The 18,309-nt window shown below is 30.8% G+C and overlaps 1 protein-coding gene across 1 annotated transcript; it reads right to left on the bottom strand.

Annotated features, from left to right (window-relative positions):
* Positions 1 to 1,822: 1,822 nt before the first annotated feature.
* LOC106764353 (ethylene-responsive transcription factor ERF014) lies at positions 1,823 to 3,197 on the bottom strand. Its single transcript, XM_014648638.2, has one exon. It carries the CDS (start codon positions 2,911 to 2,913, stop codon positions 2,212 to 2,214), a length of 702 nt encoding a protein of 233 aa, XP_014504124.1. The 5' UTR covers positions 2,914 to 3,197; the 3' UTR covers positions 1,823 to 2,211.
* Positions 3,198 to 18,309: the final 15,112 nt, after the last annotated feature.

The raw sequence follows: 18,309 nt of genomic DNA, 5'->3' as shown, positions 1-18,309 counted from the left end.
TGGATTTGATTGACGGTTTCAGATCACATGCTGTGTCTCAACATGCAACGTTTAGATTGTCATTTAGCTATATCATTTTCATGTGCATGAAATAATAGAAAACATGTTAAATTAAAATTCTTGCATTAGGAACATAATCCTAAGTAGGGCCAAAATGTTGATGCAGAAAGCATATAGGTCCCCTAATTGAAGAGTATAGTCAAAGAATGGGTTGGTTGATCCTCTGGCCACTCTACATATATCTCTATATGAACATGTAATACCAAAAGCAAAAAGCTTTTTTCTGTACATTTCCATAGTGAGAAAGCACCCATTGTTGTGACTTGAGACCAGATACAATGTAAAGGAACAAGTGAGAATGGGATCCCATGCCCTCATCCATTTCATTGGAGAACATGCCATGTGTCGTTAAATTACCTCAACCCTTTTGATCCAAGTTCATACTTACACCAAAAAGCATCAAACTTTGTATTTCCTTCTTCTAACCATGCAATTAGTGTGGTTTTGTTGAGTCTATCAAAGAGAAAGTTCAGCGAGAAGACACAAATATCAATGAGATCTGAGTCCAATCATACAAGGGATTGACACCACTCTCTATCCAAAATCTTAAGAGAATGAGTTAATGAGTCTTTCATCTTTATATATGCTTCACTTTCTATTTCTATCCAATGTGAGACTTAGACTCACTTAGATTCTCAATTGTTTTAAGTATATATTAACAGTTTCGAGTATAATATATTGTGTATGCTCCTTAATCCTTCCATGAAACACCACTATATATCTTGCATCAAAAGTAACGATTTCAAAATTATTGTTTCTTTTCTAGATTAAGAATTTAAGGTGAGTTAAAAATGAGTAAAATGAATAATATAGAAGTAATAAGAACACAAATAATTATTTTAAGATTTTAAATTAAAAGTTATGTTCTAATATCTTATATATACTTGTTCACTGTTAGTTGGTACCGAATCTCATTATTCCTAGTAAAAAAATCTCACAATTTAGATATTATAATTTATATATAACTACTAATGCAAACAACGTAACCATATTGAAGAATAGTTGGAGTAGCTACTGTTTAGATGTTGGAACATTATTGATTGATCGATAAGCTAATAACACATAGTAACAGTAGATGGAAAGGAACTAGAATTTATTTCTGTCTATGTTTCTCTCAAGATGCACGCAATGCCAAACTTAAAATAGATTTATTTTAATATATTGTTAGTTGTAAAGATTTCTAGACAGCTATGAATAAATAACTTAATATAATATTTAAGAATATTATATAATTTAATTATATAATAATTAATGAATAAATAGGAATATAAAAAAGCTTTGTGAATGTTTCCATTTAAATTAACTTGAAATATTGAAAAATAGAAAAACATAACTCTTCTTTAGGCAAGGCAATAAGACTGAGAGCAAATGGTCCAAGAAAAGACATTTCAGTGGTTCAATTTTCCACATTTGTACGAGCATGATTCCTTCTTCTCGGTGAATTAACAAGCATCTCTGACATTTCCCCATGCAAATAACAGTTCCATTATTTGAGTATAAAGAAAAGTGAACCATAATGTTTTTATTTCTTTTGTCCTTTCAAATCAATAAACAATTTAATTAGAATACGATGATATATATGTTTAAAAGTCACAAACAGAATAATTGTTTACTGACTGATCATGCAATTAATTTTTAGATAAAGCACTGAAATTAAACTCATAAAAATTCATTTAAAAATAACAACTTTTTGTTGGCCTAATTTTTGTGTTTATAAAACATTTCTGTGTAAATAAATGCCTTTATACCTTGTATGGACCAAAAATTTCTTTCATGATAACATAAACTAATAAAAATAAAGGAAAGTATAGTTTTTGACATCATCGAAAACGCGTCTTGAAAAAGAGAAGAAAGAGAAACTGATAGTACTTAGACATGCCGTCATTTCCCCTCTTCATGTATAAACCACATAATCACAAGCAGAAAATTATTATCAAATTCGACATAACAAATATTGCATCAATAATACATATATATGTGTAGAAATCCAGAAATGGGAGACCAAAAATTGTCTTATCCCATCACGAATTTCTTCCCTAGAATATGTAGTTTTAATTTGGTCACAGTCAGAGATTGATATCTTCATATAACAACACCTGACAAACGAATATGAATCTGTAAGCCGAAAAAAAAAAAGGTATTGAAAATCTCTCAGCAGAAACTCCACAAACTAATGTCACTTTCTTCATACAGATCATCAAACAAGTGTGTGGAATCAATGTCAAAAAATGCCCCACTTAGCATTTGCTCAACATACTTTGGTGATTGTAACGCCTCCAAGTCATACCAATATTCCATCATAGCCATTGATTCATTTGCTTGATCAGAGTTAACTGAAGGTGGAGGAGGTGACAGAAGTGAGACATCATCGTCAATTTGGTCTGAGGGAGATGATGAGATTGATGGGGATGAGACGAATGAAGAGGAAGAGGTTGAAGCAAGAGGAGGAGAAGATGGGGTGGTAGCAATGGCAGTGTCTAAAAAGTTGTTGGCAGCAGCTGCAGCCACTCTTTGGATTGATTTTGGGGACATGACAGTGTCTTGAGGAATGTAGTGTGAGGAGGAGCTTGAAGGGAAGTTGAGGTTGGCTGAGGAGCCTTTAAGGCAAAGTAGTGCAGCATCATAGGCTCTTGCTGCTGCCTCAGCAGTTGAATAAGATCCCAACCATATTCTAGTTTTTTGGTTTGGTGCTCTAATCTCTGAAACCCATGAGCCCCAGCTTCTCATTCTCACTCCCTTGAACTTCTTCTTGTTCTCACTTGATGCTGCTGCTGCTGCTGATGAGGAAGATACTGCTCTCAATAATGCCTTTGATGATTCTGTGTTGTTGATCTTCTTCTCTGGCTTAACCATTATGATAGATGGCTCAAAGATGCTAGCTTTCTTCAGGGGTGAAAGTGTTTGAGTAAAGATTGGCTCTTTGGTGTGAAAATGTTTTGAGAGAAGATGTGTGAATATAAAGGAGTGTCAAGGTTTGTTCAAGAGTTTCTGTAATGTGTGTTTGGTATGAAAACTTCTGGTTTTGCTTCTTGGAAATGGAGAACTGAGGATGCTGTATTTATAGATTAAGACTTGTTTTTAAGGTAGAGATTGTTGCCAGATTTAATTAAATTAAATTTAATAGAGGACTCAGTTCTTGAAATGACCTTTTTGTCCTTTATCTCAGTGAAGCTTCCTTCAGATACGTATATTATATGATGGAGAGAAAAAATATTTCAATAATGACGAGCAAATAAAACAATTCAGAAAACTATAAAAAAAACATCCTAGTAAACTAATTTGGTGATGGAGAAGATGCTACGTCCCGTTATTATTAGGATAATATGGTTTAGAGAATATATTTTGACGACTTTTGAATATTATTTATATATTATTTTGTAATTGATTTAAAATTACTTCATAATACATAATAATAATTATAAACATTATCACGGATGAATTATAATCACATATAAAAAGTATTTAAATATTATTAAAAAATGGTATTTAAGTATCTTATTATTATTATATATTACAATTAATGTATTGAATTTTATTGAGTATTTTTACGGAAATAGAAGCAGTGCGTGTTTTTGACAGCGATGTTTGCAGTACAGTTACTAGTACGACCAGACTATGGACAACTATGAGTGAACAAGTTTTCAAACTTAAACAACGGAAGTTAATGGTTTAGGCTGAACATTAACTTGACTGTCTCTTTCATTCCTGAATTGTCTTTTTAGTGTTTCATTTTCCAAGAGTTACATTCAATAATATTGTTTACCAAAAAAGATAGAATCCTTTTTCCAAAACAAACCCAATTGACGAAAACCCACACTAGTAAAACCTTATAAAAAAAAAAAAAAAGAATACAGAAATCTGTCTGTTCTAAAAACAACTTACCCAATTCTAACCTTAATGTTTTTTAATAAAATTTAATTAATAAATATTATATATATGTAATAAATTGCATTTTCATTAATTAATTATTAGATTATTATACTTAAAATTTAATTCAATGAAAAAAATACTAATATTAATTATAAGTAAATTAATAAATTGAAAGTTAATTTATGCTACTTTATTTTTATTTAGTAATCTAAATTTTTTAAGTTCAATTTATATAAATAAAATTAGGTTTAATGTTTCAATAGTTTCCTATTTTCGTCTAGAATTTCAAATAAGTTCCTTTCTTTTTCGGCATTTTAATTGAGTTCTTATTTTTGTAAAATTGAATCAAATAGGGTCTTTTCGTCAAATTGAGATGACGCCATTAGAAAGGATAGACTGACAGTGTAATTTTTTATTACGTGACATTAAAATATTTTTTTAATTTTTGAATTAAAAATGAAATATACAGAATATACTTCATTTTTTAATTCAAAAATTAAAAAAATACAATTCAGTCACATTTTTAATGCCACGTAATAAAAAACTACACGGTCAACGTATCCTTCTTAACGGCGTTATCTCAATTTGACAGAAAGGTCCTATTTAATTCAATTTTAAGAAAATAAGAACTCAATTGAAATGCCGAAAAAGAAGAATATCTATTTGAGATTTTAGACGAAAATAGGAACCTATTGAGATATTAAACCATAAGATTATGCTAATTGTTATGCAGAATGAAAATTGAAATATTATGTTAATAGAAAATGGTAAGGATATGTTTATTACCCAAAAAAGTTATTGATTTTTTTTAATAAAATTGTTAATCATACGCTGTAAATGTTAAATAGTTTAACCTAGCCATAAAACACGGTTACCTTAAAAAAATACTAAAAGATCAACATTTTTTATATGTATGATACTATTTCAATCTATAAATTGAAGTTCTTTTTTTTTTAAATTAGACAGTATACATTTATTACCTTATGAAGCAGTTTTTTTTAAATAATTTCCTTAATATAAACAATATTATTATATTATTTCCGTACCCGTCTTATTTTTCTACAACACGCATAAATATCAGTGTAATTTATTCTGGAGCAAAAAAGTACAAAATTAACACTTTACTGGAAAAAAATCAATCAAAAAGCCAAACTTAAACATATATAGTAATTGTAGTACAAATAAAACAGCTGTGATTAAGTAATGTTCTCTCTCTCTCTTCTGAATTAAATGTCAACATGTCTTTTATTTCACTATAACGCTTTGGTTTAAGGTTTTCCACATTAACAAAAATAATAAATATACTGCTTTTTAAATCACTTTTACCATAAAGGATAATTAATTTAAGGAATATTTAACAAATTAATATTTTATTACAAATATGACATCAATCAATTTAAAACTTATATAGACTACCGAAAACTATAGGTATGTTCGAACTCCATAGTTATAAATGCTGATATATTCTCTTAACATACTTCAATACATTCTTTATTATTTGATAAAATTGATGTAAGTCACACTTCATAAGACTATTAAATACAAAATGTACTACTGCATCAGAGTTTTCGTACTACTATTTATTTCCCATATATATGTTAAAGAGAGAAAAAAAAAAAAATAGAGTCACGAGCAGCTTCCAGGATCTGCAGGTGCTGATGCTTGTTTAATTAGAATTTTAAAGTGATAAGCTGCTATGAACAAAAATGACTGTGAAGTGAAAAAAAGAAAAACGCTTACAGCTGTGGCTTCTCTGTAAAAGCGCGTCTTGGGCCCTTGTTTCCTAAATAAAATGTGATTTATTTTATGTGTCACACCAAACAAGGACTACTTTACAGTATTTGTATTTAATGTGTGCTTTGCAGCATTTCAATGCAGTGTTTGCTATCGCCTGCGTTACTTGACTTTTGCACTCTTTTCTTTGTCCCTCTTACTGCATTTAATTTTTGTTTTTAATGTTAAGGTTTTGAACTGATTCTGTATATGGTACGGCGCAGGACCAATCAGTTTTCGCTTTTGCTTTGGAATAAATGCCAGCACACATGCATGCATGTACGCCTAGATGACATCTGTCCAACTTCACTTTCTTTCATGGATCCATAGTTTCATGTTTATACGTTGCATATTCATTTTTACTGCATATGCTCACTGTATCATAAAACGTTTGAGCCTATTTTTCCAGTTACTTGAAGAATTAGATAAAAGAAAACTGTATGAAAACGATATAATAAAAATGTTTCAGTTAGAAGAAAAATAATTTTAACCAGAATGCTTTGTCTATTGCTTTTAAATTATGATCAAATATTCATAATTCAAACAGTTATTTTTAATTGACTCTTTTGCAAGATATTACATAAGGTATTTTAGAACTAAGAGGTTAGATTATTTTAATATTAAAAGATTTTAATATAAATAATTTTGTTATAAATAAATTTTATTATGTTCAAAGATATAATTTTTTTATATTAATATAAAATTATTTTTTACCGTGATAGGCTTATCTTTTGAAATACTTTTTTATACTTTTGTACGTTTAACTAGTATAAAAAGTAGAAACTTTTTACAACCCTACTTCTATATTAGTTCTAGAACTAGTATAAAAAGTTTTTTTTTAACCAGTATAAAAAGTTTTTTATTCATTAGTGTTAGAAACCATTTTTCTTAGTTTGTTTACTCTTTCCTTAAAATTGAACCTTTTTTATCTCAAATGTAGTGTATGAATTTTCTATATGATTCTTATCAATTGTTTTAATGGTGTGCCGTAATCGTGTTTGTGTTGTTCCAAGGTATAAATAGGACATCCTATGAGTTTGAAGGGATTTGGGATTCCTTAGAGAAGAAAATTCATCTATCTCTTTGGCAAAGGAAGGTAATTGAAATGTTTTGAGTTAATTATACTTTTAAGAAAGGTAATTGAAATGTTTTGATACCATATTAAGGAGTGAGCTTTAAGCCTAACTCAACCCCACAAAATTGGCTTGTAAGGTGAGGTTTGCACCCCACTTATATATTATAAATTGGCCTTATCTCTAGTCGATGTAGGACTTCCAACACACCCCCTTCATGCCAAGGTATAGACATCTCGAGCGTGAGAATAAAATTAATGGGTGGTCCGATAATGACCCGACAATAGGTGGAGCAGAATGTGACCACAAAGATCTCTCTAGGATAGGCTCCAACCTAGCTTTGATACCATGTTAAGAAGTGGGCTTTAAGCCTAACTTAACCCCACAAAATCGACTTGTATGGAGAGGTTTGCCCCCCAAATTGGCCTTATCTCTAGTCGATGTGGGACTTCCAACACACCCCCTTCATGTCGAGGTATAAGAATCTCAAACGTAAGAGTAGAATTAATGGGTAGTTCGATAGCGGTCCGACAACGGGTGGAACAGAATGCCCACATAAATCTCACTAGGATAGACTCTAACCATAACTCTGATACCATATTAAGGAGTGAACTTTAAGCCTAACTAAACCCCATAAAAATGGCTTGTAAGGTAAGGTTTGCAACCTACTTATATATTATAAATTGACCTTATATCTAATCGATGTGGGACTTCCAACACACCCCCTTCACTCCGAGGTATAAACATCTTGAGCGTGAAAGTAGAATTAATGGGTGGTCCGGTAATGGTCCGACAACGGGTGGAACAAAATGTGCCCACATAGATCTCGCTAGGATAGGCTCCAATTATGACTTTGATACCATGTTAAAAAGTTGACTTTAAACCTAACTCAACCCCACAAAGTCGGCTTGTAAGGTGAGGTTTACACCCCACTTATATATTATAAATTGGTCTTATCTCTACTCGATGTGAGACTTCCAACACACTCCATTCACTCTGAGGTATAAACGTATCGAGCGTGAGAGTATAATTAATGGGTGGTCCGATAGGACCCGACAACGGGTGGAATAGAATGCCCACATAAATCCTGCTAGGATAGACTCAACTAACCATATGAAGAAGTGAACTTAACTCAACCCCACAAAACCGACTTGTATGATGAAGTTTGCACTCCAAATTGATCTTATCTCTAGTCGATGTGAGACTTCCAAGAGTGATCTTTTGATGCTTTTATATTAATTTCTTCAAGATTTAGTAATATCAAATTTTTTTCATATCATTCTCAAAAGATCTAATGCAAAAAAATAGAGTATATTCTTGATTCACTTCTAATTCATATAGTTCTATTTATCAGGTGTTGAAAAGTTAGAATGATGAAAAGAAAAAATTAATAATATGTTTTTCATTTTAAAATTATACTTTGTTTTAAATTTGACATTTTATTTATTTATTTCGTTTTTATATTTTATAAAAATAATATAAAATATTTTCCTCGATTTAAAAATTATATTATCATTTATTATATAACTATAGAGAACATCCAATATACTATCGTTGAAAAAAATATTTTATATAATTTTCATAAAATGAAATACTAAAATTTAAATAATATTTAATTCTAAAAAATGATTTAATTTATTATGAGTTATGTATAATCATAGGTTTGTCCATATTAAAAGTTGTTATACAGAAAAGCTTTTTGCAATGGATTTTTTTATCTGGATTAATTGATGTTTATTGAGGAAGAAAAGAAAAGTTTATTTTGAGAAGATATCTATTATGTGTTTGGTAAGTTGGATACTGTCAAGAGAAGGGATGATGATCATACCACGGACCATTACTCCTATGTCTACCAAAAGCACATCAACAAACCAAACAACTACAGTTAATTTTCCTTTGACCATTAAGAACACAATATATAAGAGAATATTGTTAACATACAATAAGTCTTTTTAAACAATAAATTTTGTTATAATAAATTTTGAAAAACCTTAAGAACTAAACTTTAAACTTTAATTAAATTATTATAAAACCAAATATATAAGAGAATATTTATATTAAGTTAAAAACTATAAACCAATTTGATCTCTAGTTAATTTGAAAACTTCAACATACTATTAAAATTAGTTAATTTTGAAAACACACAAAAAAATTATCATACTTAGGCTAAATTCTTTTAAATATAATATATTTTTTTGTTAATAAAAGTTTGTTGAACATAACAAGCAGTCAAAGGTCTTCTTGTTAGTGGCCATCTTGTTCTTACCCTTCTTCAGCCATCTTATTTTCCTTTACACAGTACTACAAAGTTATTCAACAAATATTGAACCTCTAGCTATCAATGTATCACGGAATCTACGTCAGGTTATAATATTAATTGTTTATATTATCATACTTATAATAATCAAAAGATCTTTGTCCATTGGTTATATATGCCTACTAAACAAATAATTTTATTGATTTTATCAATTTGGTAATATTTTCGACAGCTCTACTGCACATTAGAAATCTGTTAATTTTTTTATACTGCGTAGAAATAAAGTATATAAAAAATATTCGATTTTTTTTCAAGAGAACATATATAAAAAGTCCCACTTTCATGTCGATATATATTTTTATAATAATATAAAAAATTTCACTTTTTATTACTAAAATAAATATAAAAAGTCTCTTTTTTCTTGTTATTTGTATAAAAAGTCAGCCTTTTTATGCATGTTCTGACAATAATCGATATAAAAAGTGATGTTTTTTTTTTTATATCAAATTTGTTTGTGTTATTATTTATATACAGACTTGCATAAAATTCATTCCTAGAATACAGTCTAGATAATCAATATATTATGACCAAAATAATCAATATTGTGAATAGCCAACGTTAAAAATGACTGGTGACATTTTTGTAAATAAATGCAATTATTAAATGTGGTTTATAATTGTAATTCGACGTAAAAAGATATAAAACGTCGAATGTCCCAACGTTAGACGTTAAAAGGTTAGTGAATTCAATAAAAAATTGAGCGGGAGATTGAAAATTCATTCACTTTATCTTAGCTCGCGAGACCCTCTTCTCTTCTCAAACTTTTCTCGAACGAAGTTTGACGACCGTCACAGGTAATCTTTCTTTCATTTGATACAAATGCATGTTAATTAACTACTTTATGTATGATTTTCGTTTGTTTTGTCTAATTATTTTCGTGTTCTTGTCCTTCATAGGTGCATTATGCTTTCTCTCTCACTGGTGACGACACTTTATTCTGATGAACTCACCTTTTGAAGGTTAGCTTTCGTTTTCGTTTTGAAGAACTTATTTGTTGAACTTATTGTTTGTTGTTTCTTTTTTGTTGAACTTGTTTATTGTTGTTGTTTGGTTGAACTTGTTTGTTGTTGTTGTTTGGTTGAACTTGTTTGTTGTTGTTGATTGATTGAACTTGTTTGTTGTTGGTTATTGTTGTTTCTTGTTGATACTACACTACACATTCATATTTTATGCTTTATAAAATACCAAAAACTGAAATTTGTTGTTTTTCTTATTTTCAAGTCTCGTAGAGTTGTAAAAAAGGATCACAATTAATTAAAAAAATAAAATAAAAATTGATTAACGTCGTATATTGACAAAATTTGACGTTAAGTTAACGTATATTGACAAAATTCGACAATAATTTAACGTCAAATTTTAAAAAAATTCAACCTTAATTTAACGTTGAATTTTAAAAAATTCGATGCCAATTTAACGCCTCCTGACATTGTCTCGACCTGTTTTTGTTTTCGAGAGAGGCCAAATACCTAATCCAGGTATTTTAAGCATTGAGCATTTAACTCAATCTCTCTTGGACGCTTTAAGACAAGACATTGTTTAGTCATGCGTCTAAGTGTTTTAGCCTAAATGTTTTTCTATTTCTTTAGGATCTAAGTGTTTTCCTGTGTTTTTCTATGTTTGGGATTCGGGTTCTAGTTTTTGTCTGTTTAGGGTTTAGGCTTTAGGTCTTGTGTTTTTACCAAAGGTTATTTATCCTAATCTTTTTCCTTTAGATGATTATTTGAAGCTTTTAGACATGTTGTTTTTCAGTGGAGATTTATCCTATTGTTTTAGACCTTTTGTTTTCTACAACTTTTGTGAGGTTGTGATTTCATTGGCTTTTGGCTTGATGTTCTTCTTGTCCTAATTTAGGTTTTCTTCAGATTGGCTTCCTAGCTTAGGTTAAGGAGGTGTTTCTAGCTTTTCTATCCTGATGTTGAACTAAGGTTAGTGTTCCTATCTTAAGTTGGGGTTTTCCTAGCCTATTGTTTTCTATCCTAAGGTTGGTCTTCTAGTTTATGGTTTCTTATCAAAGTGTACTAAAGATTGGTTTCGTGTCCTAAGGTTGGTTTAAGTGTTTTTCTAGTTGGAGTTAGCGTACCATACGAAGGTTTCTTCATTTTATGTTATTTAGTTAAACTTCAAAACCAAGACCAAGGTTTCTACTATATGAGCTTGTCTTGTGATGCCTTGACATTTCTTACCGATTTTCTACTAGATGAGTTTGTCTTGTAACAAACTTGTCATACCTTGACAAGAACAATTTGAGTCAAGTTATAATAGTAATGTCTTAAGATGTTAGTTATAAAATATTCACGTTACCAAATTCCATAAGTCAACGACATTTGTGAATATGATTTTCTTTATGTGCTCTATGATAAAGTATATGTACTCAAAGCTTCTCGGTTGACGTGGACACTACAAGTTAAAATCATAAAGTATCATAAAATTTGCAATTGTATTCAATAGTCTGAAAGATTAACTATTTACAGTTGGTGTAATGAACTGCAATTTCTTTCTGAAAGTGATATGTGTTCCCTACAACCTCGAATATGTCTCAACCACTCTAAAAATTTAAATGTATATTAAAATGGGTGCCTAGTATGGAACTTAATAAAATCAAATTATGTGTATACAACAAATAAATTATTAAAAAAGCTTACCATATTATTGTACTTTTAATTACAAAAGTGTGAGATTTCTTGTATCATGAACACAAGAGAACCACAAGTGACTGTTGAGAAATAATTACTAATAATTGTTCATGGCCCAGCAGATTCAAACAATAATAGTGTGAAATAAGACTTACATAAGTAGAATTTTATTAATAAAAAAACATACTTATTATTGCAAATAAGGTGCTAAGTACACTGATTTTTTCCATTTTCAAAAGCCTCTAAGAGGTACTTTTAAACCTCTTCACCTTTATTCTCAACTCCTTAAATGACAATAGGGTCAATAAAACAAAAAGTGTGATTATTCTTCCTCACAATGCTTAAGCAATGTAAATACCTTAAATATTAGAAACGAATAATGTTATAATAATATATTGAATATATCTAAACTTCATAAAAGTAGAAATTTACTTCGAGCAACCAAAGTTGTAGTATTAATATACATAACATATATCTGGCAAAAAGAACTTCAAAAACATCCCTCTAACATATAAAGAAATAAAGGGAAGTTGTCCTATTTGTGAATTTAGGAGGGAAGTTGTCCTCTAACATACAAAAATAATCTAAGCTCTGATTATCAAATGATAGCAATCCTTCAAGAAAAGGTGGTCTAAGATAGAAGAGAAACTATGGGGTTTGGTCCCTTAGGTGAGTGTTTGCTGAAATATGATGGGGAAGGACCAAAAGTTGCGGAAACTATGGAGGTTATGGAGAAAGGCTCATGACCTAAGGTGGTTGTGTGGTGGTGTTGTGGTGTTTAAAGGCTCAAACAGATGTTAGGTCAATTCTAAGAGTAAGGTTACTAGAGGGGCCTCATGGGTTGCTCTAGTCTTGATCTTAAAAAGGATAGTTTGGCCATAAATAGGAAACACAACATTACTCAACATCAAAGATGATTATTAGAGAGGAGACACCTCTATATATAGGCAAAGGTGTCTCCTAAAAAAACCCTAAAAGCATGATCTCCCTCCCTTGCACTCATTAGCCAAAAAAGTGATCCTCTAAGGAGTGAAAAAGTGTCCACAAATCCTCTTCAATGAGGGAAAGACATGTGATCACTCATAAAACGCAATCCTTTCCATTCCTATAGTGTCATGTGGCCACTGCTAAAGTTAAATCCTCTTCAATGGAAGCATGAGCATGACATATACTTTCCACATGGTTTGGATGTCTTGCTTAAGGAAAAACCTTATACTAATTAAGCCTTAAACAAATCTACCTACTTGGCTAAAATTCATGGCCTAAAGAAACCTACACTACTTGGCCAAAATACATGGCGTAAAGAAACCTATACTACTCCAAGCTATGCTCCATGATGACTTCAAAGGTGATCCAAAAGGTAGAATTTAGACCATTTTCTTGGATGACTTCAACTCTTCTTGTAGATGCTTGACCATGGTTAGGGGGTATGCCATCATATACTCAGGCAAAGGGGAAAAGCTATGGTGGTGTTTCGATGCTCTCAAGAGAGGTTGAGCCAACTAGAGGAATCCTAGATAGGATGCTCTAGTATGACACAAAATTGGTAGTGTTGTCCCGAAATCACGACAGGATGACGAACCATAAAAGAATGGGTTTAAGAAAGAATGTTTTGAAGTTGCCACTACAGTTTATTCTAAAAAAACTATTGAAAGCCATAAAATAAGACATGGTTTACGAAAACTAGATTTTGGTCTAGGAGTCGGTTATGCATAGAGAATGTATTAACAACGTATTGCGCTTGCCCAAAGAAACTACCTTTAATTAAATGTACAAATTGATGTAGTTTTCAAATATTTAATTTTCCCCAAAAATAACACTATAAAGTTAAGTGTAAAATAAAAGCACGTACAATATTAAGACATAATATCATGCCTAAATCAAAAGAAAAAATGGAAGTAACATACCTTCCAAACTTTACAACTACCTTTTCACACACCTTCCAAACTTTTATTGCTCCAACGATTTCTTCCTTAGTAATTGTTTTTAGGAGAGCCCCTTTTATGCAAGAACGTATTCCCCTATACACTTTCCTTCAATCTCTCTGTGTGTCTCTCTCCCCTTGTTTTTCGATAAGATGTGTATTTATATACACATTCTAACTGGTAATCTTGTCTTAATTATGAATTAATTAGGAGTGAACAATGTAGGAAAATAATTGGTCTTGATAGCAATATATTTAAAAAATTAATCAAATCAAATAATATCTGAAACATTGATTATAATTATTGCTAGAAATTTTGCAAATCTATAGGACCATAATCCTTCTTTTTAAAAAAAATTGGCGTAGTAAATCATAGCATAATATCAAATATTGATTTTAATTAAAATCATAGTTCTTTTTAAAGACTAAGATGCCATATGAAGGATGCGAAGAGTAAAGAAGGGGTAAGGATGTGTGTAAAATTTTTGGATCGTTGGGCTAACAATCTGGGCTTATTTTATTTTATTATTATTTGTTACCCTACTTTTTATTCTTTTTGTGTTGAAGTTAAAGTTTGAAAAGTTAAAGAAAATTTATTTCACTTTTGTCTATTTTATTTACCCATTAATTGAAAGCATATAATTTTTTTAAATGAATTTATTTATCCGAACAAAATTGGGTGTTGATAGGTAGCATAACTTTACTCAAGTTCAAAGGTGAGTTATATGGGGGACATACCTCTAAGCTTAGGTAACCCTAAAGGTGTCTCCAAATTGTAGAAGCAAAACATTAATTCTAATCCTTGGATAACAAGACAAAAATCCTTTCCATTAGAAGAAGAACACATGGTCATCACTGAGGTGAAATGTTCTCCATTAAGAGAATGATAGATGGCCACAAATATTCTCCCTTAAGAGCATGCCACATGGTCACTACTCTCCCAAGGATGATGGACCAAGAAGACCGCAAGTTGGAAAACAAGCCCTCTCCAAATAGGTACATGTTGACCAGGGTCAACTCTCCAAATACGTCCCACCTTATGGGCTTCTTCTAAACCTAAAAACCTAACTACTTGGCCCATTATCTAAAAGAAAATCATATACTACTAGGCTCATAATACGAGACCTAAAATAATGGTGTTGCTCCCTCCACCTCCCCAAGTGGGACCTGTACCTCCCCATTATTTTAATTTATTTTAAAAATATTCTACACCTCCCCACTATTTTCTTTTATTCCAAAAATACCCTACACCTCTCCTAACCTTAACAATTTTTCTCTTTCTCTCTCTACATTAATGGAGCATTTACATGGCTCATTAATGGAGCATTTACATGACTCAAATTTGAACTTGTGATATATATTTTCTTAAATAAGTTTGATTGAATCTTATTTTTGTTGTTGAATATATTTTTTTCTTTTCAAATTACTTAATAAATGGTAAAATTTTGTTCTAAATTTCTAGAAAAATGTTTATATATATATATATGTGTGTGTGCTTTTTTTACATATAATATTTATAATTTTTAACATAAAATTCAAAGGAAACTTCAATATTAGTACTTCCACCATTTCTATTTTATAAAATTAAAAGTCAGATGCAAATACAAAATAATAAACATAATAATATTTTATTCATGTTATTTGAGTCAAACATGTCGGTGAGTTAAAACATAATATAATGTTAAAAATTATAAATATTATATATAAAAAAGCACACATATATATAAACATTTTTCTAGAAATTTAGAACAAAATTTTACTATTTATTAAGTAATTTGAAAAGAAAAAAATATATTTTCTTAAATAAGAAAATATATCACAATTTCAAATTTGAGTCATGTAAATGCTCCATTAATGAGCCATGTAAATGCTCCATTAATGAGCCATGTAAATGCTCCATTATGTAGAGAGAGAAAGAGAAGATTGTTAAGGATAATAGGGATGTGTAGGGTATTTTTGGAATAAAAGAAAATATGAGGAAGTATACAATATTTTTGAAATAAATTAAAATAGTGGGGAGGTACAGGTCCCACTTGGGGAGGTGTAGGGAGCAACACCCCTAAAATAAACCTACTCTATTAATAACTCATTAATGGCCCAAGATGATAAGAGCTTGGGTCCACATTTCATAGATGACTCCAACTTTTCTTATGTGTTTGGGCATGGCTTGGGGTTATGTTATCATCCTTTTCATCTTGAAATGGATTTTTCCCTTACATCTTCATGTTTCTTTATGACAAGACCCTTTTCTTGTTATTTGTCAACTTGTGTATCATTCCCCCAAGATCAAACATCCATCTACAGTAATCACCTAACACAATTTCAACCAATTTTTCTTTCACAAGCAAAATATTTCTCAATGATAGACTAGAAGGAGGCCTTATGTTAATTTGAAAGAATTTCCTTTAGAGTTTTCAAGGCCTACTTCCCAAGAGTTTTTTTGTCCACTTTGAGCTAATTTTAACTTAGGAGGAAATAATAACTTAAAGTTTGATTTTGAAAATATTTAGGAGTTTAAAATAATGGGAAGTGGAAATGAAGTTGAAAACTTTTCAAGAATAAAGGATGGAATTATAAAAGATGGTTTAATGATAAAACGAGAAAAGTTCAAAGATTGAAAAACATCCTTTTATCATCTTGGTTTCAACTATTATTTAAGGAGTTGTATGTGCTTTTAACCACACTTCCTTTTATTCTTTTCTCTCAATCTCTTATTTTTCTCTCTTTTATTTCTCATTCATCATCTTATCTTAATTCTCTTCATACTATTTTCTTCTTTCCTTTCCTTTATCTCTCTTTTTTCTTGTTCCTATTTTTCTCTTTGTTCTTCTTTCCTTCTCTTATCTTTCTATCTTCTCCTCTAAATCTTCTCTTGTATCCTCTCATCTTTTTGCTTCTAGAATGTCAAGTCGGGATATCTTTTAGTTTTATCCTTTTCTTTTTTTGTGAGGTATTGTTTTCTCAAAATATTTAGTGACTTTAACTCTTGAGTAAATTATTTTAAACTTTGTGGAACTTCTTAGCTAGAGTCATTACTGTTAGCAAAATGATGAAGATGAAGTTTTGATGATGCCCAAATCAAGTCAAGATTTATCAAGATTTATGAAGATCCTTTGAAGACTTATTTTTGTTATGAAAAACTTTTGTAATAATTGTAGTTTAATTGTTTAGGACTTAGATTTGTAGTAGGTTTTGATTCTTGTACCTTTATATTTTGTATCTGTTGTTTAGAATCGCTGCAGAAGCCAAAACCCAATAAGCTTTGGAATAATCGATTAAAACAAGTTTTAATCGATTAATTAATCGATTAATCCTAAGAATAATCGATTAATACTAGCCGTTGGAGGTTTCTGATTTGAAAAACTAGCCGTTGTACTTATTATAATCGATTAACACTCATATTAATCGATTAAATGCCTTAAATGGCCAGTTTCAAAGAATGGAAGAGTTTTTGCTTGAGTCTATTTATAGGCTCTCTTTATCCATCAACAACAACTCTTCCCTTGCGCTAAAACACTCAGAACTCTTTGAGAAGTGTGTGTTCTTGTTCGGCTTGTGAAACTCTTGTCTGTGGAGCTGGTGAAGTGCTACTACGGTGACAGAGGAAATAGTCGGTTCATCCTTGGTGCGTCTGAGGAGGTGTGTAGAAGAGGATCATCCTTTGTGAAGTATTTGGAGGAGGTGTTTCATCCTTCGTGAAGTATTCGGAGGAGGTGTCTCATCCTTTGTGAAGATTCAAAGGAGGTGTAGGTTCATCTCTTGTGGTATCAAGAGAGGTGGTTTCTAAACTCTTACAAATTGTTTCTTTGTGATTGTAATTTGTAATTGTTTTGTGCTTAGTGAACTATTTATTTTGGTTTGAGATAAGCGACTGGACGTAGGATTGGTAAGATCCGAACCAGTATAAAATTATCTGTGCAAATTTCTCTCAACCTTACTCTTTTATTTATATTTATTATTTGCGTAGTAAGTTCAATTGAGTAGAAATTAAAAAGCACGCGTTTGTTTTAAAAACCCTCTTGGTTTGTTATTCCACGCTAATAATTCCGCTGCAGCCGATTCTAACAATTGGTATTAGAGCTCGCTTTGATAGTCATTCAAATGGCAGGATCATATCAAACCTTTGCAGAGGGTGCCTCTATCAATAGACCACCTTTATTCACAGGTGAAAACTATGCATTCTAGAAGGTTAGAATGCAAATATTTATTGAGTCTATTGATTGTGAGATTTGGGATGTTATTGCATTTGGTTCGTCTATTCCTACTAACAATTCGCAGGAACCAAAGCCCCGTGATAAGTGGACCATTGAGGAGAAGAAAAGAATTCAAAATGATGTGAAAGCCCAAAATATAATTGCGTCTGCTCTAACTTTTGACGAGTTTTACAGGGTCTTTGTTTGCAAAACCGCTCAAGAGATGTGGGATGTACTCAGAGTAACTCATGAAGGAACATATGATGTTAAGAGGGCGAGAAAGAACACGTTGATCCAAGAGTACGAAATGTTCAGGATGAAGCAAGGAGAAACAATTTCAGATGTTCAGAAACGCTTCACCAACATTGTCAATCATCTCATTGGTCTAGGTAAGTCATTTGAAAATGATGAACTTAATATAAAAATTTTGAAATCTTTAGACAGGTCGTGGCAACCAAAAGTGACT

The sequence above is a fragment of the Vigna radiata genome, chromosome 6 (genome assembly GCF_000741045.1).
Source record: "Vigna radiata var. radiata cultivar VC1973A chromosome 6, Vradiata_ver6, whole genome shotgun sequence".
In the NCBI taxonomy this organism is placed as follows: domain Eukaryota; kingdom Viridiplantae; phylum Streptophyta; class Magnoliopsida; order Fabales; family Fabaceae; genus Vigna; species Vigna radiata.
This window is presented reverse-complemented; position numbering and strand designations above follow the sequence as displayed.

Coding starts and splice junctions, on each gene's coding strand:
- LOC106764353 (XM_014648638.2), bottom strand. CDS start 2,913: ATGGTTAAGCCAGAGAAGAAGATCAACAACACAGAATCATCAAAGGCA.